The 15,305-nt window shown below is 38.7% G+C and overlaps 1 protein-coding gene across 1 annotated transcript in view; it reads left to right on the top strand.

Moving 5' to 3' along the window:
* Nucleotides 1–210: 210 nt before the first annotated feature.
* Nucleotides 211–15,305, top strand: part of golim4a (golgi integral membrane protein 4a) — a 48,058-nt gene continuing 32,963 nt past the window's right edge. Inside the window, exon 1 of the mRNA XM_036584805.1 lies at nucleotides 211–854. Coding sequence (XP_036440698.1) covers nucleotides 524–854 — 331 coding nt within the window. The 5' untranslated portion in view covers nucleotides 211–523. The remainder of the gene's footprint in view (nucleotides 855–15,305) is intronic.

The raw sequence follows: 15,305 nt of genomic DNA, 5'->3' as shown, positions 1-15,305 counted from the left end.
TTTCCCACCCGTTTTCCGCCCAGCCAGGCCTCCTCCGTTGGGATTGGCTAGTAATAGCCATCCCTGCGTTATGATTGGCTGACGGTTTCTCTGCCCTTTTGGGCTCGCATATCTAGTCTCCTATTGGTTGGGTGCTTCTGAGCATAAACTACGAGAGAAAGCGGGAGGGGCTTTGACGGAAAACAGGTGGGAAACAGGGAAGGAGGGACTTCCTGCTTTCCTTCAGGTCCGCTGTTGGATAGCAGGCGCAACTGCAGCTTTGGGTGACACGTAAACTAAAGGAGTAAAGTTGGTGAGCGCAGTTTAGGCCTCCGCACAGCAACAATGATCTCGAGATCCTTATTTCAGCGCAGAAAGTGACCCCAGAGGTGGACTCACGCGAGGAGCTTCGTGTTCTGAGCTTCTGCAGCTTTTGGGATCTTTTAAAAAGAGGTAAAGTCTGGTGAACCTTCCAAGCAGAAGAGAGACCAGGACTCTATGGGAGTCGTTTTCCACTTTTCTCCATCCCGGGAATGGACTTCTCATGCATGCAAGGGCTGATTTCCACCAAGTCTCTTCGAAAAGTCCTGGTTTTATGAGTGCAACGAGTTATTCTGACTACTTTAGAAGTCAGGAGGGAAAGTTGGGTGGAGGTTTTGCCAGCAGCAGCAGTCTGGGCCAGGCCACCATGGCCAACGGGGTTTGCTCCAGGAGGCAGAGGAAGATCCTGCAGTCGCTCCTGCTGCTCACCCTGGTCTGTGGAGGGCTGTACGGGGCTATGGTGGCTTATGAGACCCACAAGCAGCTGAAGAGGACCGAGGCCATGGCCCTGAAGTACCAGCAGCACCAGGAGGCTCTTTCAGCCCAGCTTCAAGGTGGGTCTGCTCTCATAATGCCGTGCTGGAATGCTAGAAAGCTCAGTTTCCAACTTTTAAGACTTGGAGAAAAGTTGGTTTTGCTTGTTTTTGGCCCATAAAAGGCGAGGCAGGTTTATTAATGGAGCACAATTAATACACAAAGGCAATTCAGTGTGTTTTGCATAAAAAATGCAAAGGCAACATCAAAAAGGAGGAATGAAGACAATGTGCTTAAGAATGAAAAACAATAAAAGATTAATACCTTAAGAAATGTGACTAAAAAAAAGTACAAAGTACAGAAAGTGGAATAAAAACATAAAATTGAATTAAAAAGGACTTATTAAAATTTGCTTTTTTAAGGTAAAATGACACAAGAAATGTTTTAAAATCACTACATTTGGGGTTCATGTAATCTGGCAGTTTGTTCCAGTTGTAGCAGCATAACAGCTAAATACTGCTTGTTTAGTTTGGACTCTGGGCTCGACTAGCTGACCTGAATCCATGGATCTAAGAGACCTGCTCGCTTTATATTCTTTAAACAGGTCAGAGATGCATTCTGGGCCAAAACCGTGCAGTGTTTATAGACTGGTATCTTCGGAAGGCAATGAGGTAGTTGTAATTTTCTGGATTGTTTTCTTGAGATAACAAGTTAACTATCTTTTGATAATGGTGTTGTTAAGATAATCAGTTAGCTATCTGGTGATTTCAAGATAAAAACGTTGTTAAGAAAAACAAATTTGTTGTCTCGAGATAACTATCTCGTCATCTGAAGGTAACAAATTTGTTATTTTGTTATAACAAGTTAATCATCTTGTGATTTCAAGATAACAAAGTTGTTATTTTATTTTAACAAGTTAACTATCCTGGGATGTTAAGATAACAAAGTTGTTATCTTGAGATAATAAGTTAACTATCTTGGGATTTCATGATAACAAAGTTGCTATCTTAATACAACAAGTTAACTATCTTGTGATCTCAAGATAACAGCATTGTTATAATCAGTTAGCTATCTGGTGATTTCAAGATAAAAAAGTTGTTATTTTGTTTTAACAAGTTAATCATCCTGTGATGTCAAAAAAAACAAAGTTGATATCTTGAGATAACGAGTTAACTCTCTTGTGATCTCAAGATAACAAAGTTGTTATATTAATATAACAAGTTAGCTATCTTGTGGTTTCAAGATAACAAAGTTGTTATTTTGTTTTAACAAGTTAATTATGCTGTGATGCCTAGATAACGAAGTTGTTATCTTGAGATAATAAGTTAACTATCTTGTGATTTCAAGATAACAACATTGTTATCTTAAGGTAACCAGTTAATGATCTTGTGATCTCAAGATAACTATCCAGAAAATTATAGCACCCCTCATGGCCTCTCTGGACTTCTGTAAGTAGCTCTTGAAACTGTGTTCTGTAACTGACTGGAAGCTGGTGTAGAGATTTCACAGCTGCAGTAATGAGCTCTGATCTGCTTCTAGTTAAAACTCTAACAGCAGCCAGAATGAGCTGCAGCTGTTTAATTGACTTTTTGAGACGTCCAGTTAAGAGACCATTACAGTCGTCCACCCTGCTGGAGATAAAAGCATGGATGAGCTGGGTCTCTTAGGGTCACCAGCCCTTGCCCCTGGCTGTATTTTAAAGATGGCTATACCTTTTAAGATGTAAAGGTCTTAGTTGTTGTGACATCGCATGAACACTGAATTCAAAACAGGAGGATCACAGAAAGCAGTAAAAACAATGCTGCTTCTTCAGGCTGGACATGATTAAACCAAATAACAGGAGCTGCTTTAGGCCTAAAGAGCCCATATACCACATAAAACGTAAACTACATTTTCCTGGCTTTTCTGAAATGAAAATAGTTTGCGTTTATATGTAAACATTGTTAAAGTTCAGTCCGTATATGCAAACTAAAAGAAGTCTGTTTTGAATAGAATGTTTAAGTGATGCCACAACAACCAAGACATTTTTATATAGGTATAGATATATATGGTTAGATAGATAGATCGATATGCAATGGACTGGCGACCTGTCCAGGATATGTCCTGCTTTCCGCCCAATGACCGCTGGGAACCCAGAAGGATAAGCGGCTTAGAAAAATAGAACACACACACACACACACACACACACACATATATATATATATATATATATATATATATATATATATATATATATGCTATCGGAGGAAAACCTCGTATCTCAGTTTTTGTTGTTTTTCAGTTTTTTGCATAATTTGAAAATACCTGTTGCTCTTTACATTGACTGTAAATTTCATGATGAACGGACCAAAAGAAACAGCCCAAAATGACTTGGTCTGGTTCCATTGACTTACATTAAAAGTAAAGTAGGTTTTTTCCTTCTAGTATATATAGTTAGTTACGATGCGCTTTGTTCTGAGCTCGTTCAGTTCAGCTAATTTAATTTCAACTTTATTTTAATTTTACCAGAACAGCATGATGAAAAGCAGCGCAATACAAAAAAGTGCAGGACAGAACAGTGTAGACACCACAGTGTGTCCAAAAGTTTGTAGACACCTGCTCATCCAGCAGTACTTCTGAAATTCTCAAAGTGTATCAAAGGGTAATTTCACCAATTAAAAAAATTCTTCAGAATTGAGTGTTTGAGATGTAAACAGAGTCATTCAGAGTGGTTTGGTGTGAAACGCTCCGTTCTAGAGAAACTTACCGAGTCAGAACTGTTCACAGAGGTGGTGATAGGAACCAGACGTCCACCTCTAAAAGCTCCCCCACAGAAAGTTCCTACATGAAATGGTTATGAATTCACTGCCTGATGACTGAGACACTGTTTTATGATAGTTTTGAGAACTTAAACTCCATTCATGGTGGAGGGATACATGCAGGGCGCTGTGAGGCAAAATAGTCCCCAAAGAAAACTTATTATTTCAGATTTTCCACTATTTTCCATCATCAACATTCCATATAAACTCAGAAGACTCGTGTAGGTTCACTGGTGGTTCTGGATAGTAAATAAAATGTCTATATTTGTGTTGTAGTCATGGCGACCCCTGGTTCCTATCACCACCACTGTAAAGACATCTGACCCATTTCACACCAAACCACTCTGAATCTCTCTGTGATAAATGAATAAATGAGATAATGGTGTAATACGCTGCCACCATCAAATCAGCAAATGATTGTTACTTGTTTTTATTCGTACACATTTAAGAAAAGATGGTTCTTCAGGGGTTCCTCAGTAAAGACAATGGTTCTATATAGAAACATTTAAAGAACAATCCTATATGCTTAAATGGCTCTTCAGATTGATGGAGAATGTAATGAATATGGTTCTGTATGTAAATGGTTCTATATAGCACCAAAAGGGGTTCTGCTATTGTTACAACGTCGAGCTTTTAACAATATAATAACCCTTTTTGGTGCTGTACAAGACCATATAGATCACGTTCTCCATCAGTCTAAAGAAACATTTCACCAGGCAAAGAATTATTTAAGCACTTGTGGTTCTATCCTCATGGTTCTAAACAGCACCATTGCCTTTACCAAAGAACCCTTTTAGGTGTGTATAGTCAGTTATTTCAGGATGAGGATGTGCTGTACTGTGTACGTGCTGTTTACAGTCTGTAGCGCTGTGGTAAACAATAAACTGTACTTTGTCCCTCTTATAAACTTTGTATTGAGTGGAATGAAAATGCTGAAGTTGAAGTTAAACATGTGATATCAACACCTCCAGGAAACACTGTCCTGTAAGAGTGAGCAGCATCTATACTTGAAAACGTTTTCACGTACAGTACTGTGCAAAAGTCTTAGGCACATAAACACATTGTATAAAACCATTTATTGTGGCAATAAGTATGTTTGTGGCAGTAAAAACACAAAATGTCATTCGAATAAATGTATGTATATATATATATCTGTCTGATACCTTTAGAAATGAATTTGTGTTCCAGTATCGTCATTTTAAATCTGATCTAATGATCCTTTAACAGGACAGAAGCGAGTGTTGTGGGTATTGATACTCTGTGAAAATCTATATATAAAATATATCGTGTGTGAGAGTCTGACTGCAGACGTACATGATTAATGTAAAGTCAGTACCGTTCATTCAGTTGTATATTTAGTATATATAGTATATTTAGTCATATCTGTAGCCTTTGTTAAAACTACATACATTTGAAAAAATATAATAACAAATACAAGAAATTGATTTAAAAAATATATGTAACAGATGCATTTTTGGTCATTTTCATACATTGCATAAATATATGTGATAAATACATTTGGAATATATATATATATATATATATATATATATATATCATAATAATTAAATTATGCAGAAATTTCAAAAACAAATGGTGGAATTGCCCTTTAAAGTAGTCAGATAGTGGAGGCGGTGGTGGAGTTTTTATATTGACCAAAGCTGTAACGCTGCATAATAATATTCTAAACATAATGATAAACCTTCAGCCTCTGGGTTGTTGAGGAATAGAGATGTTGAGAAATGTAAATGAACCTGGTTAGTTAGTTATTGATGAATGTGTTTTATTTACTCTCCAGAAAAAGCCAAAACTGAAAGCGAGGCATTGAAAATCGAGTCGCGTCTAAATTTGGCTTCAGGGAAGTGGATTTTAATTAGGAGAAGAATGTCAGTTCTCCGCTCCCACATCTAAGCAGGTCACCTGATCCTGGGTGATGGAATTTGGCCAGACTTAAGAGCCGTGCTGTTAATGTCTGTCATCGGGCATTGTTTAATTTTAGTTTTTAACTTTAATGCTTTATTCCAGTCATGCTGATCAGAACTTTGTGACCTTCCTGCTGGGGCCAAATGACGAATCGTGTTAGTTTCCTGCTCTGGCTTCTGAAACGCTGTGCCTCTTTGCATTTTGGTTTACATGTCTGCTGACCTCACTGTTCTTATCTATTTAAATGTTGCCATGTGCTCAGATGGGAAATGGTGTGAAACTAGGGCCTGTTTTTGTGATATTACGTCACAGTTTGTCATAACACACATTTCTAAGCATATTTTGAATATCACTTCTCAAAAAACTCAGACTGCAGGTTTTATTGCGAAGAGAGTAGAAATTAAATGAAACATTTCTTGAGGAGTCCCACAGGGTTCAGTTATAGGGCCTTTATATGTTACGTCTAGGTGATGTCATTAGGAAACATCAATTTTCACAGCTATACTGATGACATGCAATTTTACATTTCCATTCCTTCTGATGATCAAGAGTCTGTTGACAGGCTTATTACATGTGTATCAGATATTTCTCCGTGGATGTCACAAAATTTCCTACAGCTAAATCAAGAAAAAACTGAAATACTACTACTAAAATCTAGAGCTGCTTTATGAGACGCTTGGCTCTTTTGCTTCTTATATCAAACCTGAATTAGTAAACATGTTGTGATCTTAGACTCTGAGCTCTGTTTTGTCTGCATGTAAAGTTACTAAAGTAGCTTTTTATCAAGTGAGGAAATCACTAAAGTCCAGCCTTTTCTCTCTCAGAGCGACGCAGAGAAACCTGTTGCTGCGTTTGTTCAGCAGAGTTGATCACTGTAATGATCTTCTTACTGGAGAAAACAGTCCATCCTCTAGAACCCGTACAGAACACAGCAGCACGGATCCTCACAGCACCAACACAGAGAGCTCATATCCCCCCGTTACACACTGCACTGACCGCCTGGATCTGTTAGAGAGAGTTTAAAGCTCTGCTGCTGGTTTTTAAAGCTCTAAATGACCTTAAAGCTCCTGAACGTCTGTTTCTGATCTCAGATCTGCAGATTCTGACCTTCTGAACTCCTTCAGTAAAACACAGAAAACGTGGAGAGACTCTTTCAGTCATTCTGCTTCTAAACTGTGGAGCTCAGTTCAGCTTTTATTAGACAGTCGAGCTCAGAGCTCACTTTTAATAAACATCTGAAAACGTTTCTTATTAACTCAGCGCTTCAGTAAAACTCTGTGTCTTTATCTTGTTAATTTGATCTGTCATTTTCTTATATGATTTTAATTGAATTCTCACCGTTTCTTCTATTACTGTTAAGCTTTATCACCTAGACATAAGTTCATCACTGTAGAAATAAAGCTGTTATTATTATTATTATTATTATTATTATTACAGTGCATTACACGAAACATTCAATAAGTCACTGTAGATGTACAATTATCACCTATAAATGCATCAACCCTACAACAGCACACGTGTAGATCTAAATTTAGCGTTTTAGAATGAACAGTGCTTCTTTATGCTGGTCTGTCTGTTTTGTGAGGCTCTTTTGTTTGCAGTTGTATGTACACTTTGAATATGTTTGCATTCCTAGCATTATGTTCATGTAGTTTTCATTGTGATCTCATGTGCATATTAGGGCCTGGCCGATAACATGTTGTCACAGTAAAATACCTGTATGGTTAAAATGAAATAACCTCTAATAGTTTTATCTAAATAGCACTTTATGGACCGACATAAACAACACAAATTAAAAAAATCGTAAATAAACCCTAAATTATTGTGGTGCTGGAGGCTCATCGTGTTGAATGGGTGATAAAGGCTGTCTCTTCAGACGAGCTAATGAGCTAATGCTAACACTAGAGCTCGTAATCTTTTCTCCTCAGTGGGACGATGTGCCAACATGTTAGTTTGTCAGAGAAACATATCACTGTCGTCGGAACAAAACCTCGTATCTCCAAAATGGTAACTTTACAGGAGAAGGAAAAAACATACTTTACTTTTAATGTAAGTCAATGGAACCAGACTTTTTTCAGGTAATTTTGGGTCGTTTCTTTTGGTCCATTCTTCATGAAATTTACACACAATATAGAGAGAAACATTTTCAAATTATGTCAAAAACTGAGAAACAACAAAAATGGAGATACAAAGTTTTCTTCCGAAAGCAGCGATATTTTCATTGGAACTAGGAAACATCAGCTAGAGTAGTGAATATAGCTTAGTTAGAGAAAAACAGTCATATTTTACAGTCCTGTTAGAACATAAATGGTGTTTCATTGAACTCTTAACCTGTATATTTTCACTGTCATTCTGTGATTAAACAAATTAAATACCGGAATAGTGATATCAGAATTCAAATACTGGAGCCTCAAGTATTTGTACACATCCGTTCCCCTAGAGTAGCTGGGCTGCACGTTGGCTGGGGAAAAGTGTTCCCAAAAACTGTTATAAATTAAATAAATCAGTATGAACTACATTGACATTTTTGCAATTTAATTGGATGGTATCTGCTGTGTGTCAGATATTTCTCCATGGACGTTGCAACATTTTCTACAATTAAATCACGAAAAAACTGAAATATTGATCGTTGGTACAGTTGGTAAAGAAAAAATTATTTATGAGAAACTTGGTTCTTTATCTTCATATACTAAACCTGAAGTGCAAAACCTGGGCGTGATCTTAGACTCTGAGCTCTGTTTTATCTGCATGTAAACACTGAAGTAGCTTTCTATCATTTGAGAAATATCACTGAAGTTCGGCCTTTTCTCTCTCAGAGCGACGCAGAGAAACTCGTTCATGCATTTGTTACAGCAGAGTCGATCACTGTAATGATCTTCTTACTGGACTTCCTAAGAAAAATACACATCCCTTACAACTCGGACAAAACGCATCAGCATCCTAACAAAAACAAAAAGAGATCAGATCAGTCCTGTTTTAAAAGAACTGAACTGTCTGGATCATTCAGGATAGAAGTTCTGCTACTAGCTTTTAAGGCTCTAAATGACCTTAAAGCTCCTGCATGTCTGTTTATGGTCTCAGATCTGCAGATTCTGACCTACAAACACCTTCAGTAAAACACAGAAAACGTGGAGAGACTCTTTCAGTTATTCTGCTTCTAAACTGTGGAGCTCAGTTCAGCTTTTATTAGACAGTCGAGCTCAGAGCTCACTTTTAATAAACATCTGAAAACGTTTCTTATTAACTCAGCGTTTAATTTAAACTCTTTGTCTCGTGGTGTTTATCTTTTAATCTGATCTGTCATTTTCTTACATGATTCTAAATTAAAACTTTTCATTTCTTGTATTGTGTTACTGTTATGCTTTATCTCCTGTCTGTAAAGCGCTTTGATTTGCCACTGGCATGAAACGTGCTATATAGATGAAAATTATTATTATTATTATTACTAATTCTGTGTTTGTTTTCCAATAATATAGAAAGGATACTGAATCTGTCAAATTTTTTCAATTTATGTACAAAATGCCCCCAAATTCCAGTCAGTGGGGACCAAAAATGCACCTTTAATAAATAATTTCCTATGCTTGCTGTACATTTTTATAGTGCCACATTTTTTGTCTTTCACAGTTCCATCAAATCTTCCCTTAGAAATGAAATGTGGGCTGCAAAAATGTTACCGCAGTTTGGAGACCCGTCAGCAAAGCTGACTCACTCTATGTCAGCTGTGTGAGCCACCCTCCTTCCCTACTAATGGATTTCAGGCACTGCATTTCTCGAGAAAGAGGGTGGAGGGATGACTTCAGGACAGGGCTGTACTGTTTTCCTGCTAAAACACATCTACTTTACCTCACCAGCCAATTACCAAACCCTTCCGGAGCTGAACTGGTGTTCTTAGATCAGTGCGGACACCAGGGCGGCACAATATATCGTTTGTTAATCGTTATTGTGATACTGATGCTGATGATGTATCAATGCTAGGCAAACCTCACCTGCATGCCACTGACCCTCCTGTTGAAGCTGCTGATGCACAGACTCGAGCTATTTAATCACAGATATTGCTTCACCTGCTTTTCGCCTTTTCTGTATTTAATATTTTATACAAATGTTAAAATCTTTTCTGTGCTTGTTTTGCTCTTTTGTTATCGTTTGCTATCCGGTGTCGACCAGAGGAGGATGGCTTTGGAGTCTTGGTTCTTCTCAGTGTTTCTTTTTTTTGTTCTTAGAGAGTTTTTCCTGCCACGGTCACCGTTGGCGACGGGGGCTCAGACCCAGATTTTTCTGTAAAGCTGCTTTGCGACGACGCCTGTTGACTTGATGTAGCAGAAGGCTACAGTATGCAAATGAGCCCTCTCACCAATCACATGGGTTTCACACTGTGCTGTGAGCATCTTGACCAATCACTAATTAATCCACCAATTAATCCAGCAAACTGAAAACAATGAACGTCAGTCTTCAGGTTTGATGCTCTATTGCTGTAGGAGTCAGGGAGGGGTTTGTTTCAGTGCCGCTCAAAAACACAAACTGTCCAAAAGTATCCAGACGGTCCTTCTAATGACCGAATTCAGCTGCTTTAATGTGCACCAATTGCTGACACAGGCAGTCGGCTTGTATAACCTCCATAGAAAAGCACTGACCAATAGAATAGGAGCAGCTGCACATGAGCCTAAGGTCACCAGGCCCAATGCCAAGTGTCGGATAGAGGGGTATAAAGCCCCCCAGCGTTGGGCTGTGGAGCAGTGGAGCTGTGTTCTCTGGAGGGATGGAGCTCCATCCAATACCTTTGGGATGAGCTGGAGTGATCCTGAACTGACCATCCAACATCAGTACTTGACCTCCTCCTTCACACAAACTGTTCTGGGGGTCTGCTTAGGTGTCTACACACTTTTGGGCATATAGTCCATAACATTTATTACTTAACTGAGGAGAAAAGTTAAACATGTAGTAATAAAAAAAGGTTTAAATAAAATGTAAACAAAAGATAAAAACCACACTCAATTCATGATAATAATACTTTAATACACTGCAAAGCACATTTCATCATGTAGCAGCATTAGAATATCAGTTAATACAATATTTCAGTTATTGATTAATCTAATATTCTCTTATCAGTTATCATTGATTAATCTAATATTCTCTTATCAGTTATCATTGATTAATCTAATATTCTCTTATCAGTTATCATTGATTAATCTAATACTTCTGTCATCCGTTATCATTGATTAATCTAATATTCTCTTATCAGTTATCATTGATTAATCTAATATTCTCTTATCAGTTATCATTGATTAATCTAATACTTCTGTCATCCGTTATCATTGATTAATCTAATATTCTCTTATCAGTTATCATTGATTAATCTAATATTCTCTTATCTGTTATCATTGATTAATCTAATATTCTCTTATCAGTTATCATTGATTAATCTAATACTTCTGTCATCCGTTATCATTGATTAATCTAATATTCTCTTATCAGTTATCATTGATTAATCTAATATTCTCTTATCTGTTATCATTGATTAATCTAATATTCTCTTATCAGTTATCATTGATTAATCTAATATTCTCTTACCAGTTATCATTGATTAATCTAATACTTCTGTCATCCGTTATCACTGATTGATGTAATATTCTCTTATCAGTTATCATTGATTAATCTAATATTCTCTTATCAGTTATCATTGATTAATCTAATACTTCTGTCATCCGTTATCATTGATTAATCTAATATTCTCTTATCAGTTATCATTGATTAATCTAATACTTCTGTCATTCGTTATCACTGATTGATCTAATATTCTCTTATCAGTTATCATTGATTAATCTAATATTCTCTTATCTGTTACCATTGATTCATCTAATATTTCTGTCATCTGTTATTGTTGATGAATCTAAAACTTCTCTTATCAGTCATCATTGATTAATTTAAGTATTTCTGTCATCAGTTATCATTGATTAATCTCTTACTTCTTGTATCAGTTATCATTGATTCGTCTAATATTTCTGTCATTAGTTATCATTGATCGTTTTGCTCTTGTTGTGTTGTTGTTTTGCTGTCCAGTGTGGTCCAGAGGAGGATGGGTTCCCCTTCTGAGCCTTGGTTCCTCTCCAGGTTTCTTCGTCTTGCTTTAGGGCAGTTTTCTTGCCGCTGTCACCCTCGGCGACGCTCATTCGGCACTTGGGCCCAGATTTCTGTAAAGCTGCTTTGTGACGACACTCGTTATAAAAAGCGCTATATATCAACATTTTAATTGGATTGAAATTGAATTGCTGCTACCTGAGACTCCAGCATTGGCTCTTCATGACCTCAGTTTGACCTCCTGCGCTGGGCTAAACTCACAAGCAAAGTGCTAAGTTGAATCAGGTGTTTTAAAGCGGGGAAAAACAAACATTAGCAGAAATGAGGAACTGCAATCAGGGACAGATGTGAAATGCTACAGAGGTTCTCATCTGGTTTCCTTTCCTTTTTTTAAAGCATGGGAGTTTGGACGAGGGTTAAAAGGGTTTTTGTCTTTAAAAGGAGAAATAAGGGGGGGCAGTTTTATTTATTCGAATTGTAGCGTCTGTAAAAACAAATGGATCGAGCTCACACTGTGATCGGCTGACGGCTGATCTTTCCTGTCAGGCTGAAACAGGAGTGGTCAGACTTAGAGCTCGACTGAAATGAAAACTCTGTCACTGATGCCGATTTTAAGAAGCTAAACATTCTAACTGATTTTGCCATTTTAATATTTTTTGTTATTTTACATACAGTAACCTATGCAATGTGATGGATTTTTAAATATCACATATTATTCATATGTAAAATTAAACATTTAATGAATTCTTTGATCAAAAATGTGAATAAGATGATAAATAATATAGTGTAATTATCTATGTAAAGCTGCAATATGTACGTTTTTGGGATTTGGAGACCTCTCTGGTGGAAATGTGTAATTGCATGCAACATGTGGAAGAACATTTTGTAGCGTGGTGGTGCTTCAGACCCCTTCCCTGAGTGGCTGAATCTCATGGTTGAAAGAGAACTCAAAGAGAACTCAGTCAATACTTGGTCAGGGATGCGTTTTCCGAGGATGTGAGTGAAGTTTATACTATTGTCATCATAACTTCATCGGTATAATGTTGATTTAGAGATCATGTGTGACCTAAACATCGAGCCTCTGCAGTCCAAAGAGTCCATGTAAACTAAGCTGCAGTTTAGTCCCACCATTCAGTCTACAGCAGTTTAGCCCCACCCATTCAGCCTACAGCAGTTTAGCCCCACCATTCAGCTACAGCAGTTTAGCCCCACCATTCATTCTACAGCAGTTTAGCCCCACCCATTCAGCCTACAGCAGTTTAGCCCCACCATTCAGCTACAGCAGTTTAGCCCCACCATTCAGCTATAGCAGTTTAGCCCCACCATTCAGTCTACAGCAGTTTAGCCCCACCCATTCAGCTACAGCAGTTTAGCTCCACCATTCAGCTACAGCAGTTTAGCCCCACCATTCAGCTACAGCAGTTTAGCTCCACCATTCAGTCTACAGCAGTTTAGCTCCACCATTCAGCGACAGCAGTTTAGCCCCACCCATTCAGCCTACACCGGTTTAGCCCCTCCCATTCAGCCTACAACAGTTTAGCTCCACCATTCAGCTACAGCAGTTTAGCCCCACCATTCAGTCTACAGCAGTTTAGCTCCACCATTCAGCGACAGCAGTTTAGCCCCACCCATTCAGCCTACACCGGTTTAGCCCCTCCCATTCAGCCTACAACAGTTTAGCTCCACCATTCAGCTACAACAGTTTAGCTCCACCATTCAGCTACAGCAGTTTAGCCCCACCATTCAGCTACAGCAGTTTAGCCCCACCATTCAGCTACAGCAGTTTAGCCCCACCATTCTCATTGAAGTGTTATGGAGTGTTGTTGCTGCAGACACTCTGTAGCAGAGCTATTGGAAGTTGTGTGAAAGCTGTTCAATTTTCCTGGCTGTTGGGAAGCAAATGGGTGATTGTAGCTTCCAAAAAATCCACGCATCCGAAAGAAGCTTCTGAAATTTATTTAAAACATTTAAACATTTGAAAATATTTCAGCATGGACAGCTTTCTGAATGAGGTGCAATATAGGACAGCCAATCAGAGCAGAGCTCACTTTCATATATTCAGTCCTAAAGGCACAATAACAAAAAGACCTGCTTAACTGTAAGGGAGAAAGAGGGGCTGGAAAATAGTCATGTAGAAATAAATAATAATTTGTACAGAATTTATGCTGTAGAAGTAGATTTTGGAGGGGGGTAAAATACAAGAAGAAGGTAGATTAGTGGGCCTTTAAATCAGTGACTAGACTGGAGATATAATACATTACCGGACACGTATTGTCCACACTCTGTGGCCTGTGTTCTGAGTTGGCAGGCTATAAAGTTCAGTCTGACCGTGTGCAGACGGAGTTGGGGTCAGTGTTCGTCCTGCTGCTGTTTGCCAATCAGTTTGTCTCTAACTCTAAAACTGCCTCCCAAACTCATTCTGTTTGAGAATCAGAGCTTCTGCCTTCCAGATGGAGCCTTTAAACCCAGAGCACACTGACCTGGCCTTCTCTGCCAACTCCAACAAACCCAAACGTTTGACTGGTGTGCTGTGTTTGAGTGTGTTTGTTGGGACGTTGATATAATATTCCACCCGATTCACACGGATTCATTTGCCTTGTTGGTTCACTTTAGATACGACAGCTCAGTAGAGGGGTCAGTATGGTCTTGCAGGCCTCCCACAGTTTCTTATAAAGTCTTATGACGTCTTAAAATAGATTTAAAAAATTTAAGATCTTAAAATGTGTTATATTTCACTATTTGATATGCCGATTTGGCATAACATTCTGACCACCTCCTTGTTTCTACGCTCATTGTCCATTTTATCAGCTCCACTTACTATATAGGTGCACTTTGTAGTTCTACAGTTACAGACTGTAGTCCATCTGTTTCTCTGATACTTTGTTAGCCCCCTTTTACCCTGTTCTTCAGTGGTCAGGACCCCCATGGACCCTCACAGAGCAGGTACTATTTGGGTGGTGGATCATTCTCAGTACTGCAGTAACACTGACGTGGTGGTGGTGTGTTGCGCTGGTCTGAGTGGATCAGACACAGCAGTGCTGCTGGAGTTTTTAAACACCTCAGTGTCACTGCTGGACTGAGAATAGTCCACCAACCAAAAACATCCAGCCAACAGCGTCCTGTGGGCAGCGTCCTGTGACCACTGATGAAGGACTAGAGGATGACCAAGACAAACTGTGCAGTAGCAGATGAGCTATCGTCTCTGACTTTACATCTACAAGGTGGACTGACAAGGTAGGAGTGTCTAACAGAGTGGACAGTGAGTGGACACAGTGTTTAAAAACTTCAGCAGCACTGCTGTGTCTGATCCACTTAGACCAGCACAACACACACTAACACACCACCACCGCATCAGTGTTACTGCAGTGCTGAGAATGATCCACCACCCAAATAGTACCTGCTCTGTAAGGGTCCATGGGGGTCCTGACCACTGAAGAACTACAAAGTGCACCTATATAGTAAGAGGAGCTGATCAAATGGACGATGAGCATAGAAATAAGGAGGTGGTCATCATGTTATGCCTGATCCATGTACATTGCATTCTTACAGTGTTTTTTCATTGCTCTGGCATGTCAATGCACAACAACCTATCCCATTAGTTTTCAATGGGAAGCTTTTATGCAAAAGAATCCAGCGAACACAGTGACTGTGTTGGAAATAGCCTCCTACATGCTACTTGTGTACTGACTCTGAAGCTGACGTTGTTAAAGTTTATTTGTGGCTTTGGAGATGAGT

The sequence above is a fragment of the Colossoma macropomum genome, unplaced genomic scaffold (assembly GCF_904425465.1).
Source record: "Colossoma macropomum unplaced genomic scaffold, Colossoma_macropomum, whole genome shotgun sequence".
Taxonomy (NCBI): Eukaryota; Metazoa; Chordata; class Actinopteri; order Characiformes; family Serrasalmidae; genus Colossoma; species Colossoma macropomum.
Note: the sequence above shows the minus strand (reverse complement) of the source record. Positions and strands in the feature narration are given on the sequence as shown.